General features: G+C 32.4%; 1 protein-coding gene and 1 long non-coding RNA gene across 3 annotated transcripts; both read right to left on the bottom strand.

The window, feature by feature from the left end:
- Nucleotides 1-1,240: 1,240 nt before the first annotated feature.
- LOC139494973 (very low-density lipoprotein receptor-like) lies at nt 1,241-5,045 on the bottom strand. Its single transcript, XM_071283096.1, has 4 exons — nt 4,876-5,045; nt 4,120-4,263; nt 3,313-3,447; nt 1,241-1,412 (listed from the first exon to the last, which is right to left on the bottom strand). Exons 1-4 carry the CDS (start codon nt 4,979-4,981, stop codon nt 1,288-1,290), a joined length of 510 nt encoding a protein of 169 aa, XP_071139197.1. The 5' UTR covers nt 4,982-5,045; the 3' UTR covers nt 1,241-1,287.
- Nucleotides 5,046-20,661: 15,616 nt separating this feature from the next.
- LOC139496192 (uncharacterized) lies at nt 20,662-25,712 on the bottom strand. Of its 2 annotated transcripts, none has more exons than XR_011657559.1 (4): nt 25,531-25,712; nt 22,846-23,044; nt 21,767-21,854; nt 20,662-21,166 (listed from the first exon to the last, which is right to left on the bottom strand). It is a non-coding gene; the product is annotated as an uncharacterized lncRNA (long non-coding RNA). The 2 variants fall into 2 exon arrangements; XR_011657558.1 differs by lacking the exon at nt 25,531-25,712 and adding an exon at nt 25,197-25,356.

Genomic DNA, 25,712 nt, shown 5'->3' with positions numbered 1-25,712 from the left:
ATTTTATCTGTTTTGATTAAACCTATTCTATGGTATCAGAAAGTACCATTATTTCATCGTTGCTCATGATAAATCAGAAATTAATTTTACAAAAAAAAAAAGAAAAAAAAAAAGAAATAGATACTCTTCATCGTCCTTTATAATAGTTCGATAAGTTGGCTCGTCCTGTAGTTATTCCTGCAGCCAGAACTGCACGTGTTAGGTAGGAACATCTATATTAAAACAAAAACGTCCATATGCTAGGAAGGATTATCAGGCTACATTTTGTCAAGTACCAGGAGAAAAGTAAAGTAGTAAATTGCTGCAAACTTAAATCGACGTCAAAGTGTATGATTCCAACGTTACGTTGAATTTTACGTTAGAACACATGTGTTACCAAAATTGAAATTTCTTAACTAATTTTTCACCGATCGTTTTCAATTTTTTTACATTGAGTTGGCATAAGTATTTTCTGTTTAGTTAATAAAAAATCTGATAATTCATAATTTTTGCCATAAGGGTCGTTTTTGCTTGTCGGGCGTCAATTATATATTCCGATAGTTTATCGTAAGGTACTATACACAATCAAGAATCAAGAACAAAACAGAATGAATAAGCACGCGTTTGTTGAAGAATACTATGCGTAGGTGGCTGTCTCATGGGCAAATACTACACGTCTTTTTTTATTGGTGTTTCTTTTTCTTTTGGGATTTCAACCAGCGATACAGAAAGTCACTCTGCTAGATAGAGGCCCATATGTTATATGTCGTTACAAGCAGTATAACACATAAGCCATATGCCATGCACCTCAACAGAATATCGTCAAAAAAAGTTCCAGCAAAATTTACATATTTTTCAGCAAATCAAAAACTGTATAGTCAATTTAACACCACATGTGTAGTACTTTAAGTATAGATTGCATGCATTTCCTACATTCGTTGTCCATGTTGTCCGTTTTGTAAGTAGAAGGCCAGAGTGCCTTTATATAAACACTGAACTTTAGTAGGAAAACATCAAACTTTGGCTTATTATGTATTTTGACTACTTATATCACTCAGGGACTAGTTTTTCGAAGAACAGAGGGCATGCTATTTCAATCGTACCCAGTGGATATGTTCTTTTAAGGACACTAAATATAGGTGTTTCGCAATAGGAATAATGAGTTTCACTTAATCATAGTTTTATTTCATTGTCTATACTAAACTTGATGAATAAGGCTATTATGTCACAAATCAATATTGAATATCAATTATACATGTAATACATTATATTCCTTTTTATTAAATTATGTGTAAGAAAAGAGTCAATTTAGAGTGTGCAGAAAGCCTCGCTTTCATCTGACCCATCAGAACAGTCGTATTCCTTATCACATGTCCAATTTAAAGGAATGCATTCTCCCGACTTACATTCATATTCTTTATAACTGCAAAAATCTACCAATGAAAAACAAATAATATATCAAGTGCATAACATATACGTATAGATTTCAACATGCCCTTTTCCATATTGACCCTGGCATCATCCTGAGACTCCCATATATCGGTCTTGAGGCTTTAGCTCGAGAACTGATACAGGCTTACAAAATGTGTATTGCAATATATTGCTATAAAACACTCTTGTTTGGTTCATACATTTGTAATAATCTTATTGTATCACAAAAATATTCAATTTGTTCAAAAAAGCAATGATTAAAAAACGCTTATTAATAAAATACCGAAACTCAATAAAAATAATAATAGAAAAGTCGATAAAGAAAAATGGAAAATAAAAAAAAAAAATCTAGTCTAGAGCATTTTAATCTAAAACAGCTGTCGAACTCTTGGCTTGAAACATACATTCGTCATGTATGAAAATGTGAATAAATCCTGCTTTTATTACTTGATAGACCTCTCTCTCTGGTCATGTCTTTTCTGAGAATGTGTTCAGGTTTGAGTTGTTCGAATTACAGTGAATACATTCATGGTTTTGTTTAGACAAGTATACACTTGTGTGTTACGTTTTAATCATTTATCAAAGGGGCATTAGCTGTAAAATTCATGGTCACCGATTTGACTCAAATTCTCATATTTCTTTATAACAATGTAAAACATTTATCCAAACTATCCGAAGTCTAAATTAAACAGTTTACAGAGCATGGGTTAGATAGTATATAGGTTCGATTCGTGTATATTTTACGATGAATTTGTAAAACCAGTGATTATGTAAAATTCCCTGGAATAATTAGCGGTTTTGTAAAATCACTAACAGTTAAAGTGATTTTGTACTGGTGTATACAACATGCAACAGTGAAATTTAAATCTCATGGATGTAGTAAAAGCCCTCAAAATATAGGTTAGGATGTTACAAATTCACTGAAATAAGTGCTAAAATTTTTATAAAATCCCTGATTCAAAGTTAAAAGTTGATATCATTTTTTTGTTATTTTATTAATATCAAAATAGACCCTTGATTTTGAAATGTATGTGTTAAAAATACTTCTAGTTCAAACAAGCTTAAGTGTAGATTGATTTTGAAAAAGGCATGTGAACTGATATAAAGACTATAATCTACTAATTTTTGTGTAAAAAGAGTTTGGGTGTCATCTACTGCTACTGATGTTTTTCGATAGGCTATTCTATTGTGTTCGTATCTATTCACAAATAGAAGACAATTTAACAAAATGATATGGAATGGACAATAGATACAGATGACTGATTTAAAAACAGAGAATCGTCAGTTCTTCTGTCACCCTAACAAAATGTCATTAAGGCAAAAAATAACCTTACAATTGCCGTTATATTTCTAGATCGCATTTGAAAAGTAGTTGTGAATACCTACTGTCGGCTTTTTAAAAGAATCTTTTCAAATTTCAAATATTTAAACCGCACAATAGTTTGGTATTTTCTTTCCTTTGGGTTTATAAAAGGAGATAAGGGTTGAAAATCATTGCGATAGAAAGAAAAAAAAGCATATTCAACTCGCATTTTTTATAATATAAAAAATATGGGTATTCTCAATTATCTTACACCATAATGAAAATAACATTACGTCATTGGTGGAAAGTCCATTGTTTAGTACGTTTTCCAGAGCACATGAGATCACCCCAAGTTTTTGGTGTGGTTTGTGTTGCTTATTCTTCAGTTTTCTATGTTGTGTCTTCTGTACTATTATTTTTCTGTTTATCTTTTTTATTTTTAGCAATGGCGTTGTCAGTTTATTTTCTATCTGCGAGTTTGACTCTCCCTTTGGTATATTTCGTCCCTCTTTTAAACCATTCATAACGTTTTGGTGTAAGCTTTTGAAATGATAACATAGAATGAAACTTTGAATTTGAAATGCTGTTGTGAATCTAACCTGCTTCACAATCATTCTCATCTGACGTATCGTCTGCTCCACAATCAAATTCACCATCACACTTCCATCCTTTGTATATGCAATCATTACTGACAGAACAACGGAAGCTGGTTTTAGCGTCGCACGCATCTTTCGCTATGAATGAAACCAACTTGTAAGTTACTTTTTATATTCGATATGAGCAACATGAATGTTGATGTGTTATATCTCACAAGTCCAGGGTAACTAAGATATAGAAATCATTTCTGATTATCTAAATAATTTATCTGCTACTTGTGTCTATTGTTAAAAAAAATCGAAATAATAAAGAGATATAGGATGAGGGTTGAGATCTCAATAAACATGTTAACCCCGCAGCATTTTCACTCCTGTCCGAAGACAAATCCTCTGTCATTTGTTTATCTTGTGTGATTTTTAGTTTCATTTCCTTATATATGTAATCTTCGGCTGTTATCTGCTATTTTGTAGGGTTTTTGACTGTTTGACATATTCCCCATTTCAGTTCTATATTTTACGAAATATGTGATAACGAAAAGTTGATTCTGTAGTGCATGATACGTACATTTTCTCTGTCATATTTCCGATAGAACGTGTATTGATGCAATAGTAACATGCTTACCTTCAACGAAACAGTCGTGTTCATCAAAATTTATAACAAAAATACCTAACTGCAAACGTTGGCAAAATCAAAAGCTCAAACACACCAAACGACAGTATTCATGTAAGAACTGATATGAATATGAACCGGCGTCATATGTCAAGCTTTGGTACAATAGGCTGAAAAAGCAAATTTGAACCAACTCCTACCTAATAATTCACTACAACTGTTTTCATCTGTGCTATCACCTGGTCCACAGTCACTGTTTCCATCACATCGCCATTGCTTAGGAATACAGGAACCAGATAGCTCACACCGAAAATATTTATCGGGATTCTTTGCACAGTTATCATCTGGATGAGATATATGAAAGTTATAATTATTTGCCACGTATCAAACACAATACAGCAGTGATTTCCTGGAGTTGTCATTTACTTACCACTAGTATATGTTTAATTGAGCCTATTGTCTAGTAACCGTTTGTATATCAATCCCAAGATGAAAAACCTAAAGAATGGTAAATAACTAACCAGGTTCTAGTTCTTAACATGTACAACTTAACCATAAGCAATACAATTAGAAATGTATCAGAACGTTTTAATCAGTTGGCATACATATGCATGTTATTGTGTTGTCTAACTGTGCCTGTTCGTCCAGATATCATAGTTTAATTAATTTAAAACTGTTATTTTGTTTCATCTGATTTGAATTGTTAAGTAATGGGTATGAAAGAATTTTCAAAATAAAGCTCATTACAATTCAAGCATGGGTTGCTCACGACAATGTATGCCTCGGAGTTCAATTTAATTGCAAACATTCGTATGACAAAATGTTAACTGCAAAAATACCGCTTCTTGATGTTTTGTCTTACAATAGTTTAAGAAGGTTCATTTGATTAAACGATCTTGCTAAGGTAGAAATTCGGGATTAGGGAAAAGTGTTCCAAGTAGGTAATATTAACTCACCTAAAAGTTTACAATTAGCTTCATCCGTATTATCATGTGGTCCACAATCTCTTTCTCCGTCACATTTCCACTCTATTGGTATACAGTTCCGATTCATACATCGCATCTGTTTTGTCGTACCACGTGTAGGACATTCCTCACCTTAGTGCAAATCAAAATGAATAAAATGATATTGGGTATACGTGAATGAGGCAGCAACGAAATCAACACTAACAATAAATACATGTGGAAGACAATATATTATACATTCTACAACAACCGGTGTAATTCAACGCAATACTTCAAGCTCTAAATCAACCCAAGCCTTGAAAAGTCGAGAAATAATGTTTAAACGTTGTCATAATTGCAGTATAGAAACGGAACTGTAAGGTAACCTTTGATCTTGTCTGTGAATCATTCTTTACAAATGAATGTACAATCATTAAAAGCAACTTGCGTGTCAAACTTTTAGGATTACACTACTATTGTATTGCCAAACCTAATCACTGTATCATAGGGACTTTTATTTCGAGTTGAATAACGTTGAAATAATACGTATATATTCAAAATAATCAAAGGGGCACTATTTGTCAAATTTATGTTTACCGATTTGACTCTAATTTTCATATTTGATTTATGACAATGCAAAACATTTATTCAAATTATAAAGTCTACAATAATCGGTTAATTTATTTAGTGTGTATTTTAGTCTAGACGTCATATGATTAACTGTCGAGTTGATTCCTAAGACCTCCGATTGCCTAATAACGATATAAACATAAATATTGATATAAAGGAAAACAGATAGTATCAAACTCGTGCATTTGGATTTTTCTATGGCCGATAAGTTTTAAAAATATGTTAATCATCGTGTTTTCCTGTATAAGAATGATTTTTTTTGTGGGTCGAAACAGTCAATCAGATGATTCCTTCGATTCACTTTCAATGTTGACATTATTTTTCTTTATATAATTGAACACGAGCAATGCATGCAATATCCATCTCTAGCTAAGGGGTTACATTGAAGTTTATATGGATACGGATTCAATGAGGTCGAATAAGCCACTTGCAAGTGCATAATTCATCATCAATGTTTCTTAGCTTATTGTGGCAAAATTGAACCATTAACCATGCTGGCTGCTAAAAGCTATATAATATTTCACTATTTCACTTTTATTAATGATTTAACAAAACAAATCCTATCTAATATTTTGTATATATCTCTAAGCTAGTGCCCCTTTAAACGAAGACAAAATATCAGCGTGTTCCTCCATTACCTGATGGTATACGAAAGGATTTATTGAATGTTTAATGAAAGAATCTTTATGTGGTGTAAACGTACAGATTCAAAAACAAACAAAAATCTCTGGTATCCATACCTTTTCCTGTCCAAAGTGTCAAACTTATGCAAACCAATATGTACAAACTATTCCACATGACTTTCAAATCTACAAAACGAATCGTCCACCTCATGCGGGCTGGAATTATCATGATTTTACCACGGTTTGGCCCTTTATGACAAATATATTACCCTGAGCGATAACGAGGGATAAAATATCGGCATGAAGGGACAACCCGTGGTAAAATCTAGATATATTCCCCCATAAATTAGTTCGATTAATTAATTGGACAAATACGGCAATTCTTTTGAATCGAAGCGCTCTAGGTGGAGGCAAATATTTGCCGTTCCCATAAATTAACGCACTTTTAGATTGGCGTAAAATAACGGATCGAACAGAATAAGCGAAATGCCCAAACTTTTTACAATAACGTATTTAGATAGATTTGGATGAATTTTGATGATAATTTTCTTATATGTTTTCTATGTATAAAAAATGGGCTTATACCACATTTCAGCATCGCTTGTTTACGTTCCTTGCAGTGATCATTTTCGGTATCAGAAGCGTGTATTTTCCCGTAAAATGCTTTAATTATTACGTCATCATACGTCGGGTACTTCATTCATAAAACAAAAAACATATGACGTGGGAGTACGATCGACACAGTCAATGCAATATATTCATATTTTACCACGGATGTGTACTCAAAGCGTTTGAAGGACGTCATGTTAGAATTTGTATTTTAAAAGAAATCAGGTTCATTTTTGTATAGCCAAACATGTACGTCCATGTGCCAATTGTATGCCAAATTAGGGATGTAATCTATGTTCACAGTTAACCGATAATGCACGCGGGGCCTTTATTCTTTCAATTAGCACCATTCAACTTCATATTTTTGGCCTTTTATTTTAAATGGTTAGTTTTTATTTCGAAAAAAAGGGAATTAAAGAATTAAATAAATACCTAGGTTAAATATGTTAAAGAAGTCTACGAGATAAGCTAGAAAGATACGTTTTACATTTGGAAGATAAATGACATGTAATTTAAACTATATACCGTATCCATTCGAACTGTATTGAACAGTTATAAAAGACATGTTCAGCCCAGTCGTTTCTTTTAGAAAAAAAACTCTCATTATAATGTTTATAATAATTAAAAAAAACTGCGTGAAAAGTATGAAGTGACAAGACTAATGGTTTCAAATCTCAACAAAGATTACCGGCTTGTAAACTAGTCCTTTAGATTATTAATAGTGAGTTGGTTTTTTTTTATGTATATCTTTTTTTTTTCGTATATAAATGTCATGCCATTATATCAGATTTTCAATCTAAAATTGAAAATAGAAATGGGGAATGCGTCAAAGAGACAACAACCCAACCAAAGAGCAGAAAACAGCCCAAAGCCACCAATGGGTCTTCTACACCGCCAGAAAATACAGCATCCGATGGCGATTTTAATAGCCGTCAATGGTTGTTAGAAATTTCCGATTAGTTGATAGCAGTAAAAATTCATCATGATCATGGTAAACTTGGTTTCTTATCATTTTGTTATAGAGAGCAGACAGTGATGTCTTACACGACAATTACCTTTTCGAAAATCAATTTTCAACTGGTTTTTTTTTTCGGTTAAATTTCTATGTATTGTTCCTGATACTTGAAACTTGAATGCAACATTTGTAATTGATCCTACATATTGTTTTACATATTCACAATTTTCTTAGAAAAGCCAATCGTGAAATAAAACTAGTATTATAATTATTTAAAATTACAATAACATCGCGTAACAGGTATGTTGTGTCTGTTTATTATTATTATCATAATAACTGTTTGAAATGTTTAAAAGAATTAGAAGTGATTGCTGAAAAGAAGAAAAACAAAGAAAAGTTGTTTATTCTTTTAATATCATCTATGGTCACTAAGTAATTTTCGATGATATATTTAATATGAGAAATTTTATTTGCAGACAGTTTATAGTTGAGAAATTACCAAAAAATCGATGTGTTGACCTTGATTAATCATTAATATATAGATAAAGGAAGATGTGGTATGAGTGCCAATGAGACATCTCTCCATCCAAGTAATAATTTATAAAAGTAAATCCTCATAGGTCAAGTTACGGTCTTTAACACGGAGCCTTTGCTCACCGACATCAAGTTATAAAGAGCCGAAATCATTTACTAGTGTAAAACCATTCAAACTGGAAAATCAACGGTTTAATCTATATAAAACGAGAAACGAGAAACACTTATGAACCAAATCAACAACTATTGAACATCAGATTTCAAAACATACATAGATGCCAAAACGTTTATCTAGACAGAGGTATCATCAGCGATGTTTATTTGCTTATTTTGACAAAATTGAACCAAAGTGGCTTCTCAATTAACGCGAATTATTATTTCATAATTTCAATTTACCTAACTATATCATATTTTGATTTTATTTCATATCTCGTAGCTAATGTCCCTTTACAGTGACTTGACTGTTAGTGTTGCTTTCCACCAATTGCAACTCATTCAAAATTTTGACCAAATTGCAATTTGTTTTATTAAACCAAATTGTTCAACTGGTCAGAATATTGAACAAATTGTTCAGTCAAAATGTGAAAGTGCAAGGTGATAAAATAATATATACTTACAATCCTCTAAGACTCAACTCCTCTTTAAAGATGTTGTGACAAAATTAGTTTATCAGTTTGTATAATTATATTATAGTCATTTCCATGCTGAAGAGGAACTGTTTATTTTGAATTGCTATACAATTGTCCAAACTAAGCTTTCATATAGTTTTTCTTTCTAATACTACTAAGTGTACATTTTTAATAGAACCAACGTCCATTATGCACAAGTTTTGGCATTAAGAAAAAAAATGAATCATTTATTTGATGGATTATGATAATCAATATAAGAATTATTATCTTAATTAACCATGTTATAGGACCTTTGTAAAAGATCTATAAGTTTAAGATCAAATTATATTTTAGGGTAGAGGAAATGACACCACAGCCAACTATGTGAGATTCCGGTGTAAAGCTTTAACATGCAATTGGCCTGGATATGAAATCGGCGGAAGTAGTTTCTGGGGACACTTTAGTGGCTGGAGTACTTGTCCCCGTGGGACTGCAATATGTGGCATGCAGACGAGGGTAGACGGGCGACAAGGTCGAAGAGGGGATGATGCAGCCTTGAATGATGTCATATTCTTCTGTTGTAAATAAAACAATGATAATTATACATTGCATTTATTTTATTACAAACGATCCAAAACAGTAAAAGACGGTAAGGTTACCAAGGGTAGTGCTCACTGTCAGTGGATTGTTTGTGTTTGTTTGGTGTTTTTTAGCAGTTGGTTCTGTGATCATAAACAATATCATATAAAAGTGTTTTTATTATCTCGAAATGACGATATTAACGTAATAAAAAAATTAACTGTTTTTCTTTATTTGTGTGCTTTTATTAAAAGGACAACGACATACATATGAATTTCATATATTGCTTCAGTCAAATTGCTATTTTTGTATATTTTGTACTGTTGATCATGAATTACAAATTTGGCATATCAATTTCTGTTTTCATTGTACTGATTAAGTAAAATGACCGTTACTCCTTTGTGAAATAAAGATGAGTTGATGTGGTATCATTACTTATGAGACAACTATCAATCACAGATATAGGTAGCTGTGGTATGAGTGTCAATGAGGCAACTTTCCATCCAAAAAGCAACTCATAAAAGTTAGCCATTATAGGTCAATGTACGGCCTTCAACACGGAGCCTTGGCTCACACCGAACAACAAGCTATAAAGGCCCCAAAATTATAAGTGTAAAACCATTCAAACGGGGAAATCAACGGTCTAATCTATATTAAAAAAATGAGAAAGAGAATCACGTATAAATTACATAGCTTGTATATTTATAGATATTTTCATTGTTAAATATGTATGTTCATGGTTTTAAAAAATAGTGGAATTGGTAAAAGAAAATAATCAAGGCAAGATCTCATTGTAGATCTCTGATAAGGTGCCGTCTGATAGAATTGAGTTACATTCAAGAAGAGAAGATAGATCCTGTTATTTGAAGAATTTATGCCAGGTCATAATTTCTTTTGTGAATTATATGTATGGTTTTCAAGATAGTTGACTTACATTACCTAGTATGTTCTATTACTAGACATACGGGCCATATTGGTTCATTGACAAGAATATAACTACCAAACGGTAGTCTAGATACCCCTTTAATATCAATAGTTGATTGATTGCTTAACGTCCAGTAGGAAATATTTCATGAATGTTCAGGATTAATCCTGTCATTTTTCATTTAATTCGATGGACCACTAGATTTGGAGGGATATTTGAAAAAAGTCATAGAAGCAGTTCATTGAAAGTTAGTTCTTCTCCTGTCAAATAAAACTAATAATTGGTTAGTTCTTGATAGTTTTATGACAGTGTAAAAATACCAATGCTTTCACATTTTAGTTAATTATTTTTAATTTTTTATTTGTTTTTATACACAAACAGAGAAGCTGGATAAAACTACTGTCTTATAGTCAAAAAGCGATTTTAATGAGCATCCTGATCATCGTTGCATTAGTTTAAACATATTTTATTGTTCAAAATGACAAAAGGATCAGACACAAGTTTTACAACTTAGTAACGTCTTCTCCATAACAAATACAAAATATACACATTAATTAATGAACACATCAAATATTTCATACTAACAAATAATTTAAGAATAAAGACATGAAAACAAAAGGAAACTTTTTGAAGCGAATCAATGGATTTTAATCGAGTGCATCCTTTTACAGTATAAATACGACACAAACACACCGAATAGTTAGTGGAATTACCTGTGCGCAAATTTTGTTCTTGTGGACATAACTTAAATAAGTGTGTGTGTTTTTCTCATAATAAAGCGTGGGATCTTAATATATTATCCAAGTTTTCGAAAAGGATGTCAGCTGCACACTGGTAAGTATAGATTTGAAACTTATTCTTATATTCTTTCGTTAAAATCCATTGAATCGTTATTGATAACAAAACTTAACAGTAAATATTCATCAAGATCATTCGATTATTGTCATTACATGTATATAGAAATATCTGTAATTTCATGTGTAAGCAGGGGCGTATACAAAAATTTTTGAGGTTAAAATAATCAAAGTTATTGAAATATTCTTCTAGAGTGGGTGCAATGTAGATAAATATCTTGCCAAGCAAAGTGTGGCGAGAAACATTTGTGGTAAAATGAGCGAGAAATTAAAAGTTTCAATCTAAAACCGCATAATTTAAATGACAATTTACATTAACCATAATTAACAAAAAAATCTGTTCATTGACTACCTCTGTATATTTACCAGAAAACGGGACTGACCAATATAAGATTTTGAAAACAAAAATTATAACTGGTACAATTTATTTGTCAATTCATAATACGTGTTTTTATTTTTGTTCTATTTTCGGAGGTCGTGCTAGACTTTTTACAATACTGTAAAAAAAAAAATTGGCCACTAACCACTAAAATCAAAATGAGATCCTTAAAAAATTGTGCTTATTTTCTTGGGATCCCATGTAATACTGTAGTACCTACGGGTTTGGTCCTTGACCGTTTATGCATGCTTCGGCAAAATTTATATGTTGCAAGTGAGAATCATATATTGTCACAGAGATATTAAATAACAAGTTGCTTTCTTTAAAAAAAGAAATGCAATCGTAAACCCAAATGCTTGTTTGGTATTAAATATTAGATAAGTGTTTACTTAAGATGTATTGTTTTATATAATTATTGTGGTATAAGAATTAAAAACTGACATTGATTGTTTATTAATGAAATTACAATTCAATGTGGGTTGATATATTTTCGCTAAAGCTGTGATCACACATTCACGATTTTTACTGCCGTCCTTGACAGGACCATTCCCAATTAAAATTAGTCAAAAGTCTGATCAAGATCCTGTGAATCGTGGAAGGAAATTCAAACTTTAATTAATTAATCACGACAACAATCAGATATTGTTCAGGAAGCGTCGATATTCAACCGTTTCCAAGAGATTTTTTTCACGATAATCCCGTTCTCAATCCGCTTCTAATCCGATTTATATCTTTCGCAAAGTAAAATTCGACCGAATTGGTCACAACTGCATCCCGATTCTACCGAATGTAATCCGACAGAGATCAGACAGTGACCAGACAGTGAACCGACGCTGACAGAAGTTATCCGTTCGAAAACTGTCGACATACTCGGGATGATCAGTTACTGTCGGAACGGAATTCTATCACGATCCTCTCTATCTCATTGCAAACGTCTTTGTCTGGTCTCAGTCGTATTGTATTCTGTAATTGTCGGGACTCTGAGGTGGGTGTCATTGGCGAATTTCGTATTAATAACAGGACTGTTCCGGAACGATTTCGGCAAAGACGGTTTGAAATCGACTAGATCTGGATGCAATCTGGACTCAATCGGCAGAAAAACATCAATGAAAAATTTCTCCAGATCATTCCCGTTCCACAGGACACCGTCCAGAAAACACAGAACAATGTTAGAATTTTTATCCGATACAGCAGAATCTGCCACGACATAGTCACGCATGTCATCCGGCTAGACAAAGTCGGCTGAGTCCACGAATGTTACGGGACGCACCTAAATGTCGGGGTGCTTCGCCGAACTATCAAGACCATTCCCGACCCGTAGCCTATCTGTTACGAATTTAAACTACTGCGTTCAGAAAATGATAGGACATTCCAGATAATTGAGTATAGTAATCCGACTTTTTTCACTTTTCGTGTCTTATTGCTGTCTGATCTCAAACGGGAGCAATAATCGGCAATGTGTGATTCCCGCATTAAGGAATCATTGCCCACGACCAAGGAATATTTGTTTCTTCTCTCTCCCGAAAGACAATATGCTGAGCCAACCACTGGATGTTCCATTTTAAGGTGCTGGTTTTTTATAAGAGTTATATTTTTAGGCTAACGTTCAATTACAAATGTGAAGAAATGTAATTAATTGATGATTACTTGTGTTCAAGAAATGCAGTACGTGAACCTGTAAATAGCTGTGGTGGTTTTTTTTTAATAAAATTTGATATGTTCATGGTTATTTGAACAATGGCTTGATATTGATCATTATTAATATCTTTACACCTGCTCTGCAAAATTTTTGTGATGCTTAGGGTAGTAAGCATTGGCAATTTTAAGTTGTGTGCTTTCTGCTCTTAAAAGTTTTAGATGGCAAAACGCTTTTGTTAAAAACAAAAACTTATTAAAAATTTTAACTCGCTTTGAAGATATTTTCTGAATGTTCCAAGTAAGAAGCATGTTGTTTGGTGGTTGTCTTTTTTTGGTGCAGTTCATATTTGCTTTTTGTTTCTGGTTTGAAGTTAGCAGTTACATGTATAGTATACATGTAACTGCTAACTTTGACTACACTGTGTCTAACACTTCATTGAGAGTTGTCTAATTGTTTTTCCTGCCATATTTAAAAAGATATTCCCTCTGACATTTGACTTATTCATTAGAATAATCTATATAATAATACATGTATATATTGAAATTGAACTGAAGTTGCCTTGTTAATTTTTCTATATTGACCCATCTTTTTCTCTCTTGCTGGATAGTTTTATACTGTTCATTTGGGGGTACTGTGTAGCCTACACTGATCAGTGAGATGGCTCAAAATCCCCTTGCACTATTTTACATTGTCGTACTTAATATATATTAAACCGAAAATTCATCATCTGATCGTCTTCAAGAAATAATAATTATTTATTTTTATTTTTACGAACATTTTGAAGAGCCTTTAAAATTACAATAGGAACATATAGTTAGATAATCTGTTCCCTGACCATATATGATAGAAATTATTATTGGTTATCTCTGTCTACATCTATCATCACTCGGTGTCTATAAAAAAACATTTGATATCTTAACGTCGATCTTGTTATGTCTGCTAAAATTGCATGCATGATTAATTTTAAGGTTATCAATCGTTATTAAAGCGGCACATTTAATTTGTTATGTCATTGCTTGTTTACAGATTCAGATTCAGATTCAATATTTTATTATAGTCTCACCACATACAAACATAAAATGATATTCACATACATAGATTTAAAACATTAAAACATTTGCATTGCATGTACCAATCTTAAAAAGATTTATGAAAGACTTTTAAGATATACATTGTATTATATACATATAAAAAAAAAATTTACAATTTATAATTAAAATTCACAATATACATTTTTACTAAATGATAGTAAAACATTTGTTTCATTAAGAACTAGTGAAATAAAATACTATTTCTTCTTAATAAAATATTGTTGCAGGTTTTGGCAACTATAGCAGCAACATTGCCATTACTAAATAAAAATATAAATTTTTCATTATCTGATAAAAGGTTAAAATGTTCATTAAAATGTATCGCTTCATGTATCATGATTTGTCTTAGATCCACATACAATGGGCATTTTAAAATGACATGTAGTTCATCTTCAACAATAGAGCTACAGTTAAAACATGTCCTCTCGTGTACTTCTTTCCTTTCATATCTTCGAGTTTCTATTTTTAGTGGAGCTACCCCACATCTAAATTTAGCAAATGAACTTCTGTTTTTTAATGACAAAATATTTTGCAAATAATTTTCAGTACAATAGTTATTTTTAAACAATTTGTAAGTCCTCAATTTACTTCCCTCTGCATATGCAGCAACTCTTGTACACCAATTTGATTTAAAATTATCAAATACATCTTCTTCAATTTGTTTAATACAATTTTTGTTCAATACATTTAATTCAAAATTACAATATTGCTCATAATTATACAATTTTAACATTTCTATAACTCTAAAACTCCAGTTTTTAATTCTAGTATTACACTTTCGTATAGACCACTTAAAAATTTTAAAATTTATCCTGTGTGGGTCCATTATGGAACACCTAGCCCAATGTCTCAAGACACTTGACCATTGTTTAACGCATGGAGGTTTCCAGCCCATATCATCTGCTATGGCATCATTTGGAGTGTATTTGCCAACCCCCATGAAAAATCTCATGGCCCTGTTTTGGACTGCATTTATGCAGGAAAAGTCTCTGGTTCCCCAAATACCTGCACCATAACTAATAACTGACCATACCATTGTATCATACAGTTTTGAAAAAAATTTTGTGCTGGAAACCACCATGCGTTTTACTCTTTACAATTAATAATCCTAATGCTCTACTGGCTGACTTCGCTACTGCCTTAGCCATTAACTGATAATCTAAAAATTCAGTCAGTAATAAGCCTAAATATTGGTAACTTTTTACACATTCCAAACCATTACCACCAATAGAAAAAGTACATTTAGTTTGTAAAACAGCTGGATTTCTAAAATGCATGATCTTAGATTTATTTATATTAACTGTCAACTCATTGTTGAGACACCATGTATTAAGCACATTCAACATTTTTTGCAAATCTTCTTCATTCTCTGCCATTAAAATAACATCATCAGCATATAACAATATAGCTAATTTTTCTTCATCTATGTTAATACCAATATTCAAAGCATTAATATCCTCAACCAAATTATTTATATATATATTAAACATTATAGATGATAAAACACAACCTTGTTTCAATCCAGAATCAACATTAAACCATTCAGTCATATTACCATTAGTACGTACACTACATTCTACATTAGAGTATAAAGCTTTTAAAGAATACATAAATTTTGAACTAATACCTAAATTTTCCAGTTTGTTAAACAAAAAAACTCTATTAATTGATTCATATGCTTTCTTAAAGTCTATAAAAGCTACATATGTTGACAATTTACACTTTTTCCTGGTTTCTATTATTGATGTTATAGTGCTTATATGATCAATTGTACTTTTGCCTTTCATAAAACCGTTTTGCTCGTCGTTAATTATTTCCCTTTCATCTAACCATTTGACTAATCTTTCATTTAAAATACTACAATACATCTTGTATGTGAATGGGGCTAGAGTTATGCCCCTATAAGATAAGGGGTCTCTAGGATCTGATGTAGAACATTTTGGTATTGGGGTTATAATTCCCTTATTCCATATATTTGGTACATTACCAGAACTGAAACATAAGTTAAATAATTTATGTAAAATAGAAATAATAGAGATATTTTTACAAAATTCAGCTTGAATAAGGTCAATTCCTGCACTTTTACAATTTTTTGCATTCATTACAACTTTATGAACCTCATCAATAGTAATTTCCTTATCTAAATCAATACAAATAATATTTTCTTTTAGAATACAATTTTCAACCTTATTATAATCTGTTGCATCTACATTTGGGTTTAATAAACTATGAAAACTACTTTTCCATTTATTTAAAACAGTTTCTAAATTGTTAGATATAGTTCCATCATCCAAAGTAACTTCATTCGGAATACGCATCTGTCTCTCGTTACCAATACCAAATTAATTTATGGACGTCAAGTTGGTTACCTATTCCCTATTCCCTATTCGTTACCTATTCCCTATTCCCTATTCGTTACCTATTCCCTATTCCCTATTCGTTACCTATTCGTTACCTATTCCCTATTCCCTATTCGTTACCTATTCCCTATTCCCTATTCGTTACCTATTCGTTACCTATTCCCTATTCCCTATTCGTTACCTATTCCCTATTCGCTATTCGTTACTTATTCCCTATTCCCTATCGTTACCTATTCGTTACTTATTCGATTTTTAATATCCTTCCCCCTTTTTAATTAATTATTATGTCACCCGATCGACAATGTCGGGTGACATATTGCTTTTCCTCTGTTTCTTTTTCTGTATTATTATTATTATACTTCCACCTAATTTTGTACGCCTGTTTTCTCAGAGCCAAAAGTACCAATCCGAATGATGGTGCACTATAACAAGGAACCCTGACTCCCTAGAGTCTGTGCAACTTTGGAACTAAAAAATGGCTGCCATCACCATGGAAACGGAAAAATGGTGAAAAAATATAATTTTGGAGTTCCTTGAATTATTTGAGAATGCTTAAGCTTAAAACCTTTAGATTTTAATACAATGTAGGTGCCCACTATATACTGGTTTTGGATGATTTTGGCACATTTTGGAACTGCTATGTTGCCATGGAAACTACACCAAAAATTTCAAAAATATGGAAATGCGCCAATTTTTTTGAAACTTTAGCATAACGATGAGCAACTTTGGTAGATGTGGAATTTGGCGTTGGAATTTCCAAAATGTCTGCCGTTTCCATGGAAACAATGCAAAAAGGTCAAAATGCTCCAAAAACTTCCGGGTTTGGTGAATAACTTTGGTATGCTTGAACTTAAAATCATCAAATTTTTATGCAATATAGTTATCCACTATATACAGGTTTTAAATGATTTTGATAATCATTGGAACTACTATGTTACCATGGATTATACAGGAGCAAAAATTTCAGAATGCTTCAAAATTGAAGAAATTTGATATGATTGTTAACTGTCAAGTCTAGATATGACTTTTGAAGTTGGAATTTCCAAAATGGCCACGGTTGCCATGGAAACTGCAAAAATGTCAAAAATTCTCAAAATGGTTTTAACTTAAGGAAATTTGATATTATTGGTAACTGACAAGTTTAGATGAGACTTTTGACTTTGAAATTTTCAAAATGGCTGCCGTTGCCATGGAAACGGTATAAATGTGAAATACTTTAAAATGCTCTGAATATACTGAAAATTTACAAAAAGATGAATAGCCATGCATATTTGTGCGTTTACTGTTAAACAAGTGTGAAATGGCTGCCGCTTAGTGGCAATAGGGGGAAGGGTGACATCCGCTATTGCTTGCAATGGCAATTCTAGTTATTCTTCTTCTTCCTTTTCTTCCTCTTCTTCTTCCGCCACTTTAAAAATGAACTTGTCCGCAGCATTTCTCCAAAACTACTTGTCAGATTTACTTAGGGTTTCATAAAATGTTAGACTAATATGTCTAGGTGAGCCATCAATCGCTCATTTGTGCATTGGGGTCTATTAAGGGGTATTTTGGGGGGCAGAAAGAGGGAGGGGTTTACTATAGAACCCTATGGGATTTTATTTTCTAAAATTTTCAAATGAATATAACTTGAAAACTGTAAGTGATAGATACATGCAGTTTTCAGAAATGATTAAAAGACAATAAAACAAATCATATGAAATATAGGGGAGTCCCTTGGGGGTCATCCCTACCCCCTTCAATTCAAGAATATGCTTTTAACTGTAAACGGTCCAGATCCCCACCCCTAAACCATATATATTCTTGTATGGGGCAATAAAACTAATCCAATGAAATTAAATAAAAGTTCCTGGGGGTCACCCCCACCCCGTTCAATTTGAAAATGTACTATTATCTTGTAAACGGTCCAGATCCCCACCCCTAAACCATATATGTTCTTGAATAGGACGATAAAACAAATCAAATGAAATTAAATAGAAGTCCCCGGGGGTCATCCCCACCCCGTTCAATTTTAGAATGTGCTATTATCTTGTAAACGGTCCAGATCCCCACCCCTAAACCATATAATTTCTTGTAGAGGACAATAAAACAAATGAAATGAAATAAAAGGAAAGTCCCTAGGGGTTCACCCCACCCCCTCTTGTTTGAAAACTTATAAACGGTCAACATCCCCACCCCTAAACTATATATATTCTTGTAAGGGACAATAAAACTAATCAAATGAAATTAAATGGATGTTCCTGGGGGTCACCCCACCCCGTTCAATTTGAGAATGTACTATTATCTTGTAAATGGTCCAGATCCCCACCCCTAAACCATATATATTCTTGTAGGGGACAATAAAACAAATGAAATGAAATAAAAGGAAAGTCCATAGGGGGGTCAGCCCACCCCCTCTTGTTTGAAAACTTGTAAACGGTCAACCTCCCCACCCCTAAATTATATATCTTCTTGTAAGAGACAATAAAACTAATCAAATGAAATTAAATGGAAGTTCCTTGGAACACTGTGCGGGACAAATTTGCCATTCCGGTATCGGCAAATCTGACTTTGTCGGTTTACAAGATATCAAAACAAAATTTTGCCCAGTGATAGATTATTGAAAAATTTAAAAAATGCCATATGTCCCAACTTGTCACTGTTGTCACTCTTGTCACTGCAGCTGATTAAAAGTACATTTCCCATGGGAAATTTGATAATTCCCATGGGAATATTAGAATTTCCCATGGGAACATTGAAAGTTCCCATGGGAAAAATTACTTTTCCCATGGGAAGTTTAGAGTTCCCATAGGATCCCATGGGAAAAGATGAATACAAAAAGTTCCCATGGGAATTAATTCTTCCCATGGGAACAAATTTTCTTCCCATGGGAACAATTTTTCTTCCCATGGGAACAATTTTTCTTCCCATGGGAACAATTTTTCTTCCCATGGGAACAATTTTTCTTCCCATGGGAACAATATTTCTTCCCATGGGAACAAATCTTCTTCCCATGGGAACAAATCTTCTTCCCATGGGAACAATTTTTCTTCCCATGGGAACAATTTTTTTTCACATAGGAACAATTTTTCTTCCCATGGGAACATATTATATTACAATACGAACATTATTTTCCATTTAAATTTTTTTCTTCATAAAAATTACAATTTGTTGCAAATACTGGATATATGAGAATAAAAGAGAATACACTTCTGCCTTAGCTGGATGGAAAGCTGTAGGGCATAACACATTTTTGGAACCTTATAAAACATCTCAGAAAAGCAGATTTGTCTCGGGGACAAGTTTGCAATTCCGCTGAGAGCAAAAGTTGTTCACCTTAATTTTTGGAGTTAAGTCAAAATGAAGTTGATAACTTGGTTGGTATTGGTTCCCTGATATTTGTCCTAACAATTTTTGGCTCTAGCACCACTGTTGAAAAAGTTATGCCCCTTTTTTCAACAATTTCCTTAAAGGGAAAGTAGTTTTCCTCAAGGGAAATCAAATTTCCATATTTAAAAGGAAAAAGATTTTTCCTCAAAGGGAAATTGTTTTTTTCCTCAAGGGAAATTGTTTTTTCAAGGGAAAAAGATTTCCTTCAAGACAACAAATTTCCCTAAAGGAAATGTTTTCCCTTAAGGAAATGTTTTCCCTTAAGGAAATGTTTTCCCTTATTTTTACTTGTTAAACATTTCTTCGCTATACCATGTATACATATAAACAGTATGAATATATATAATTATTACAAGACTGTATAGTTGATGCAAATGATATTCAAAACTTTCATAAATGTTTGACTCAACATTTTTTAATGACATTGAAAATTGATAAAGTCTGACTGTTTAGATCTAGGTATTGTTCATACTTTTTATAAAATTTAACTTTGATTTATAATTTTTTTTTGTAGCAAATGATTCTGTTTTCTTTGTAATTGTTTCAATGCAATACATTAATAAGCAACCAATTTGAATGTCATACCATTTGTGGTGTTCTAAAGAATTTGTTTATATGTTTGCAGATTAAATAATAAAATAAACACTTTTCGTGTTATTTTAAATTAAAATTTTCTTCTGTTTCAACTTCTGTACAGTTATTCAATCCACTACGTAAGAATTCAGTGAATACATTATTCCATTCACTTAACATTTTCCTTCAATTCTAAGAGGAAACATTTTTGCAAATTGTTCTTCAAGATCTTCTTCCGTATATTTGATATGAGGGAGCGATGTAAATGAGTGGATAAAACTGGTGTTCCTTTTTCAACATCAAAATAGTATTTGTTCTGCATTCTCCTTTCTTTCGATTAATATATATAATATGTTGTTGCTTTTATGCAATAGTGTTTTTGTGTATCTATGATAGAACTCCATTTTGTTTATGGGCATTATCATGTGATAATGATGAAATTTCCTGTTTCTTTTTTGCAGGAAAGCACACATTCCAGTTCAAATTAATCCAATTATGCACTTTGTAAATAAATTTCAACTTTAAGTTTCCTCTTCAGTAATGACCTATTGATCATGAAAACCAAGATGTCTGATCACCTATAAATACACAAAATAAACAAATAAAATGTTATAAATGGAGAGAGAAACAGCAATAAATGTTTTTCATATGTATCTTTCTTTATTAAAATACATTAAGTAAACTTGAACCTCGCAAAAAATGATTAGCTGTGATGTAGACTAGAAAGTATTAAATGCAAAATAAAGTATTCGCAAAAAAATAAGTTGATTTACATTAGTCCAGTCTGTGTTTGCAGGAAATTAACATCATTGGTTGCCATATTCCTATTGTGCCTGTCCAAAGTTCAGAGCCTGTAGTTTTTGTAAGTTTAGTCTGACACTAAAATTTAGTGGTTGTTGTTGTTGTTGTTTCATATCGGTCATATTTATTTTTTGTAATTTATTTTGTAATAAACTAGGCAATTAGTTTTACAGTTTGGATTGTTTCAATTTTTCATCTTTGGGTCTTTTATAACTGCCTACTTTGACTATAGGGTATGGATTTTCTCATTATTGAAGGTCGTCACAGGCCTACAATTGCTTTCTTAAAGCCATGATAGTTTTCATATTTAATACACCACATCTTTTTAATTTTCATAGTAATCAACAACTTTAAAAAAAAAAAAAAAGTGGTCTTACCATTTAGGTTTAGTTTGCTTCTGCAAATTTTAAATTGCCTATCATTTCTGCTGTTTATAATTTCTCTGTATCTTCTATATTTCTTGTCCTATACATAAAAGAGTAAAAGTTATTATTGAATGGCATCTTGCATCAATATTTTTTTTTGCTGTTTAATGTACATGATGTATATTAATGTGTATTTAAAAAGAAGAGTGCACACCTGAAATGTCTTGCCTTCTTTTACTAATCATTGATAATATGTTGATAGTCCTAAGTATAAAGCTTTATCACAACTGTCACATAAACTTAACATTAACCAAGATAAATAAATAAAGACTAATGAACCATGAGAATGAGGTCAATGTCAAATGAACCATGCCAGGCAGACATATACAGCTAATAAGGCTTCAATACAACAATTATAGTTGACCTATTACTTATAGTTTAAGAAAAATAGTCCAAATCACAAAAACACTGATCAATAAACCATGAAAATGAGATCAAGGTCAAATAAAACCTGCACCACTGACATATAGATCATACCAAGTTCAAAAACACAAATGTGTTTGATATTAATTTTAAGACATGTATAAATGTTCCAGACCATATCAGTATTTGGATCTTACGTTTACGGTCCAGAACTTACAGTCCCACTATATGTGTACAGTCAGACCATTTAAGTATACTTGTACTGTCTGGTACCAGCTCGACCAAACCTGTGTTTTTATTTTAACTGCAATTAAACTTTTTGTATTAATCTATTAAAGATTTCAGTTATGTTGATCTGTACTGTACATTTGTTTCTAATAAACTTGACCAACTTCTTAAAATTGGGCAGACTGTATGCGTACAGTCCAAATACTTGTATGTTCTGGAACATAAACATGATTAACAAGTATTCATGGTATTTGGCAGGATGTCATGCTAAAATCCCATTAATATAATACTAGTAGTACTAAATTTTGAGTATATATACATGTAAATCCACAAGTTACTTACTGAAATTCATGGCGAACACTCACCAAAAACTTACAATTTAGAGGAAAGACTGGACAGATGAATGCACTTACACTATCAAAACAGAGCCTAAAACTTACCAAAAAACAAGATGTTTTACATTTATCCAGGAGCAGGATAATTGAAAAGTTGTTTTTTTCTTTCTCTGCCGTCCATCATATAACCTTTGAATTCATTCATGCAAAATATGAAAATCTGCAAAGGTAAGACCTTGAACCTCAGCTTATCCACATTTTGAATTTTGAACTGCGTACTTGTCCTTTTCATCTTGCTGACAACCTAAACATAAAAAAATGATAAAAACATAATTCTAGATTGACTTTGTGTTTCTATTTTTGTTGGTAGAAACAATGTTCCCAACTTTAAAACGAAAACATCATCACCAAAAAAGAGGTCATACTAACCTCCGAAATATTTAAACAACAAACCGAAATTATTACTTGATTGAAGATCTTGTTGTAAATTAATGGCATAGATACTCTAATTTTTGAAAACTTGATGTCTATTGCATACTTATATTCCTTTGTTTCGAGAGTATGCATATTTAGATGGACTCCATGGACTTTAATGTTAAATAAGCATGATTAATTTTACAGTTTTTCAGCTATATGTGTACATTTTGAGAGAATCTTGCAATACTGTATATTCTGATATTCAGAACTTATTGTGAGGTTTTTATTAATACAACTGAAAGCTGTATCTCATTTTCATTTCTGATACATATTTATGAGCTGAAGACCAGTGCCGAAAATTTCAAACTGCATTGAAGACCTATAGGTGACCTTCGGCCGTTGTCTGCTCTTTGATTGGGTTGTTGTCTCTTTGTCAAATTCCCAGTTTCCACTTCCCATTTTATAACATGTATGCTGATTTTTCTCAAATTACAATATTCAATCATGCAATTTTGTCCATTATTGAAAATACGGTAGGCAAAAATAAATGCACAAAAAATCTAACATTGTTATATATATGTAAAAGGGTTTTTTTAAATTCAAAACAGTTGCCTACACTGTTAATTTCCTTGTTTGATTTCATATTATTAAAGCCTTTAAAGCTAGCTAGATGGTATGCCGGGGCGGATCCAGCCATTTTAAAAAGGGGGGGTTCCCAACCCAAGACAAAGGGGATGGTCCTATATTCATTTGGTTTATTTTATTGTCTCATACAAGAATATATATGGTTTGAGGGTGGGAAACAGGAATCTCGAATTTTTTAACCTACCCACTGGGAATCTCAACCATTTAAAAGTTTCTCAAACATGTGGGGGTTGGGGTGACCCCCATGGACTCTCCCTGTATTTCATTTTATTTGTTTTATTGTTCTATACAAGAATATATATATATGGTTTAGGGGTGGGGATCTTGACCGTTTACAAGTTTTCAAACTACTTACTAGAGGGGGACGGACTTCCTTTTTATTTTATTTTATTAATTTTATTGTCCCCCACAAGAATATATATGGTTTAGGGGTGGGGATCTGGATCGTTCACAAGATAATAGCACATTATCAAATTGAACAGGGTGGGGTAACCCCCAAACACTTCCTTTTAATTTCATTTGATTTGTTTTATCGTCCCATTCAAGAATATATATATGGTTTAGGGGTGGGGATATGGACCGTTGACAAGATAATAGCATACTCTCAAATTGAAGGGGGTGGGGATTACCTGCCATGGACTCACCCTCCCTTCTTTCTTCCCCCCAAAATACCTTTTAATAGTTCCCAATGCACAGATAGTTAACATTATTTTCCCTTGATTTACACTTTAGAATATACACTATAGAGGGAGCTAGGGTAGGGGGGCTCCTAATTCCAAAATCCCAGCTTAAAAACAACATAATCCCAACGTCCCAAAATTCGAATAAAGAATTCCCGGATCCCGAAATCCTGACCTTAAAAACACCCAATCCCGGAGTCCCGATAAAGGTCCTATCACCCCTCACTATACAGGTGTAATTTTTTTTTAAAAGATAATACAACTGAAGACCACAGTGGTGGGATCCAGAATTTTTCATAAGTGGGGGCCCACCGACTGCCTAAGAGGGACCTGCTCCTGACATGCATCAGTGATTCCATGTATAATCAACCAAATTTTTTTCCCAAACAGGGGGCCCTGAACTCCTGGTCCCCCTTTTTTTCCCCTCATTTCAATCACCCTGATATAAATTTAGTTTTATCACTTGCAATAGGAATGGTTTGAATTCCCATATAATTCTTATATACCATTAATATCAACATATTTCATTTTTGATAAATGAATAGCAAAAGTTTTCTATGGATAGAAATGGATAGTGGCTAAGTGGGAAGCTTTCAGATTCACATCATGCCGGTGGCTGTGTTCAAAGTGCTAGGTTTTTATGAGCTCGTTGTTTGCGGACTAACTATTTAGGCCAGTGGTGGATAATAGTGTGCGTGCATTAATCTTCTATACCTTCTTAATCAATATATTCAAATACTGACGGCAAGTGTTGTAATGTATCAATGTCTTATTTGAAATCACCGTGCTATTTACATGTGGGATCGAGAATGCAGGGGAAAGAAACTTGTCAATTATGTTTATTTCTAAGCCAAAATAAATGAGCCGCCGTAAAATTAACCTTGGTCTAATCCTCAAATTGGTGAAAGAGGCTTTACGGGCTACTAATACATGTCTTAATCTCAAAATAACTCGGCAGCGTCAAATAACAGTGCATGTAAGGCTCGTCTCGGAAGGGGGTGTCTTTTTTTCTGTCTTCTTTTTTTTAGTTATATTTTTAATAACTTACACTTTTTTCCATTATTCTCTTTCTTTCACTATTCTTTATTCCTTTTTTTTCTTTGTCCTTTGTTCTCTATTCTGTTACTTCACATCCATACCCTCTTATGTGGACTATGTAGTTTATTTTTCAGTTCTGGCAGAGATATTAGATACAATATATATGTCTCTGGTTCTGGTATTATACGATAA

The sequence above is a fragment of the Mytilus edulis genome, chromosome 11 (assembly GCF_963676685.1).
Source record: "Mytilus edulis chromosome 11, xbMytEdul2.2, whole genome shotgun sequence".
NCBI lineage: Eukaryota > Metazoa > Mollusca > Bivalvia > Mytilida > Mytilidae > Mytilus > Mytilus edulis.
This window is presented reverse-complemented; position numbering and strand designations above follow the sequence as displayed.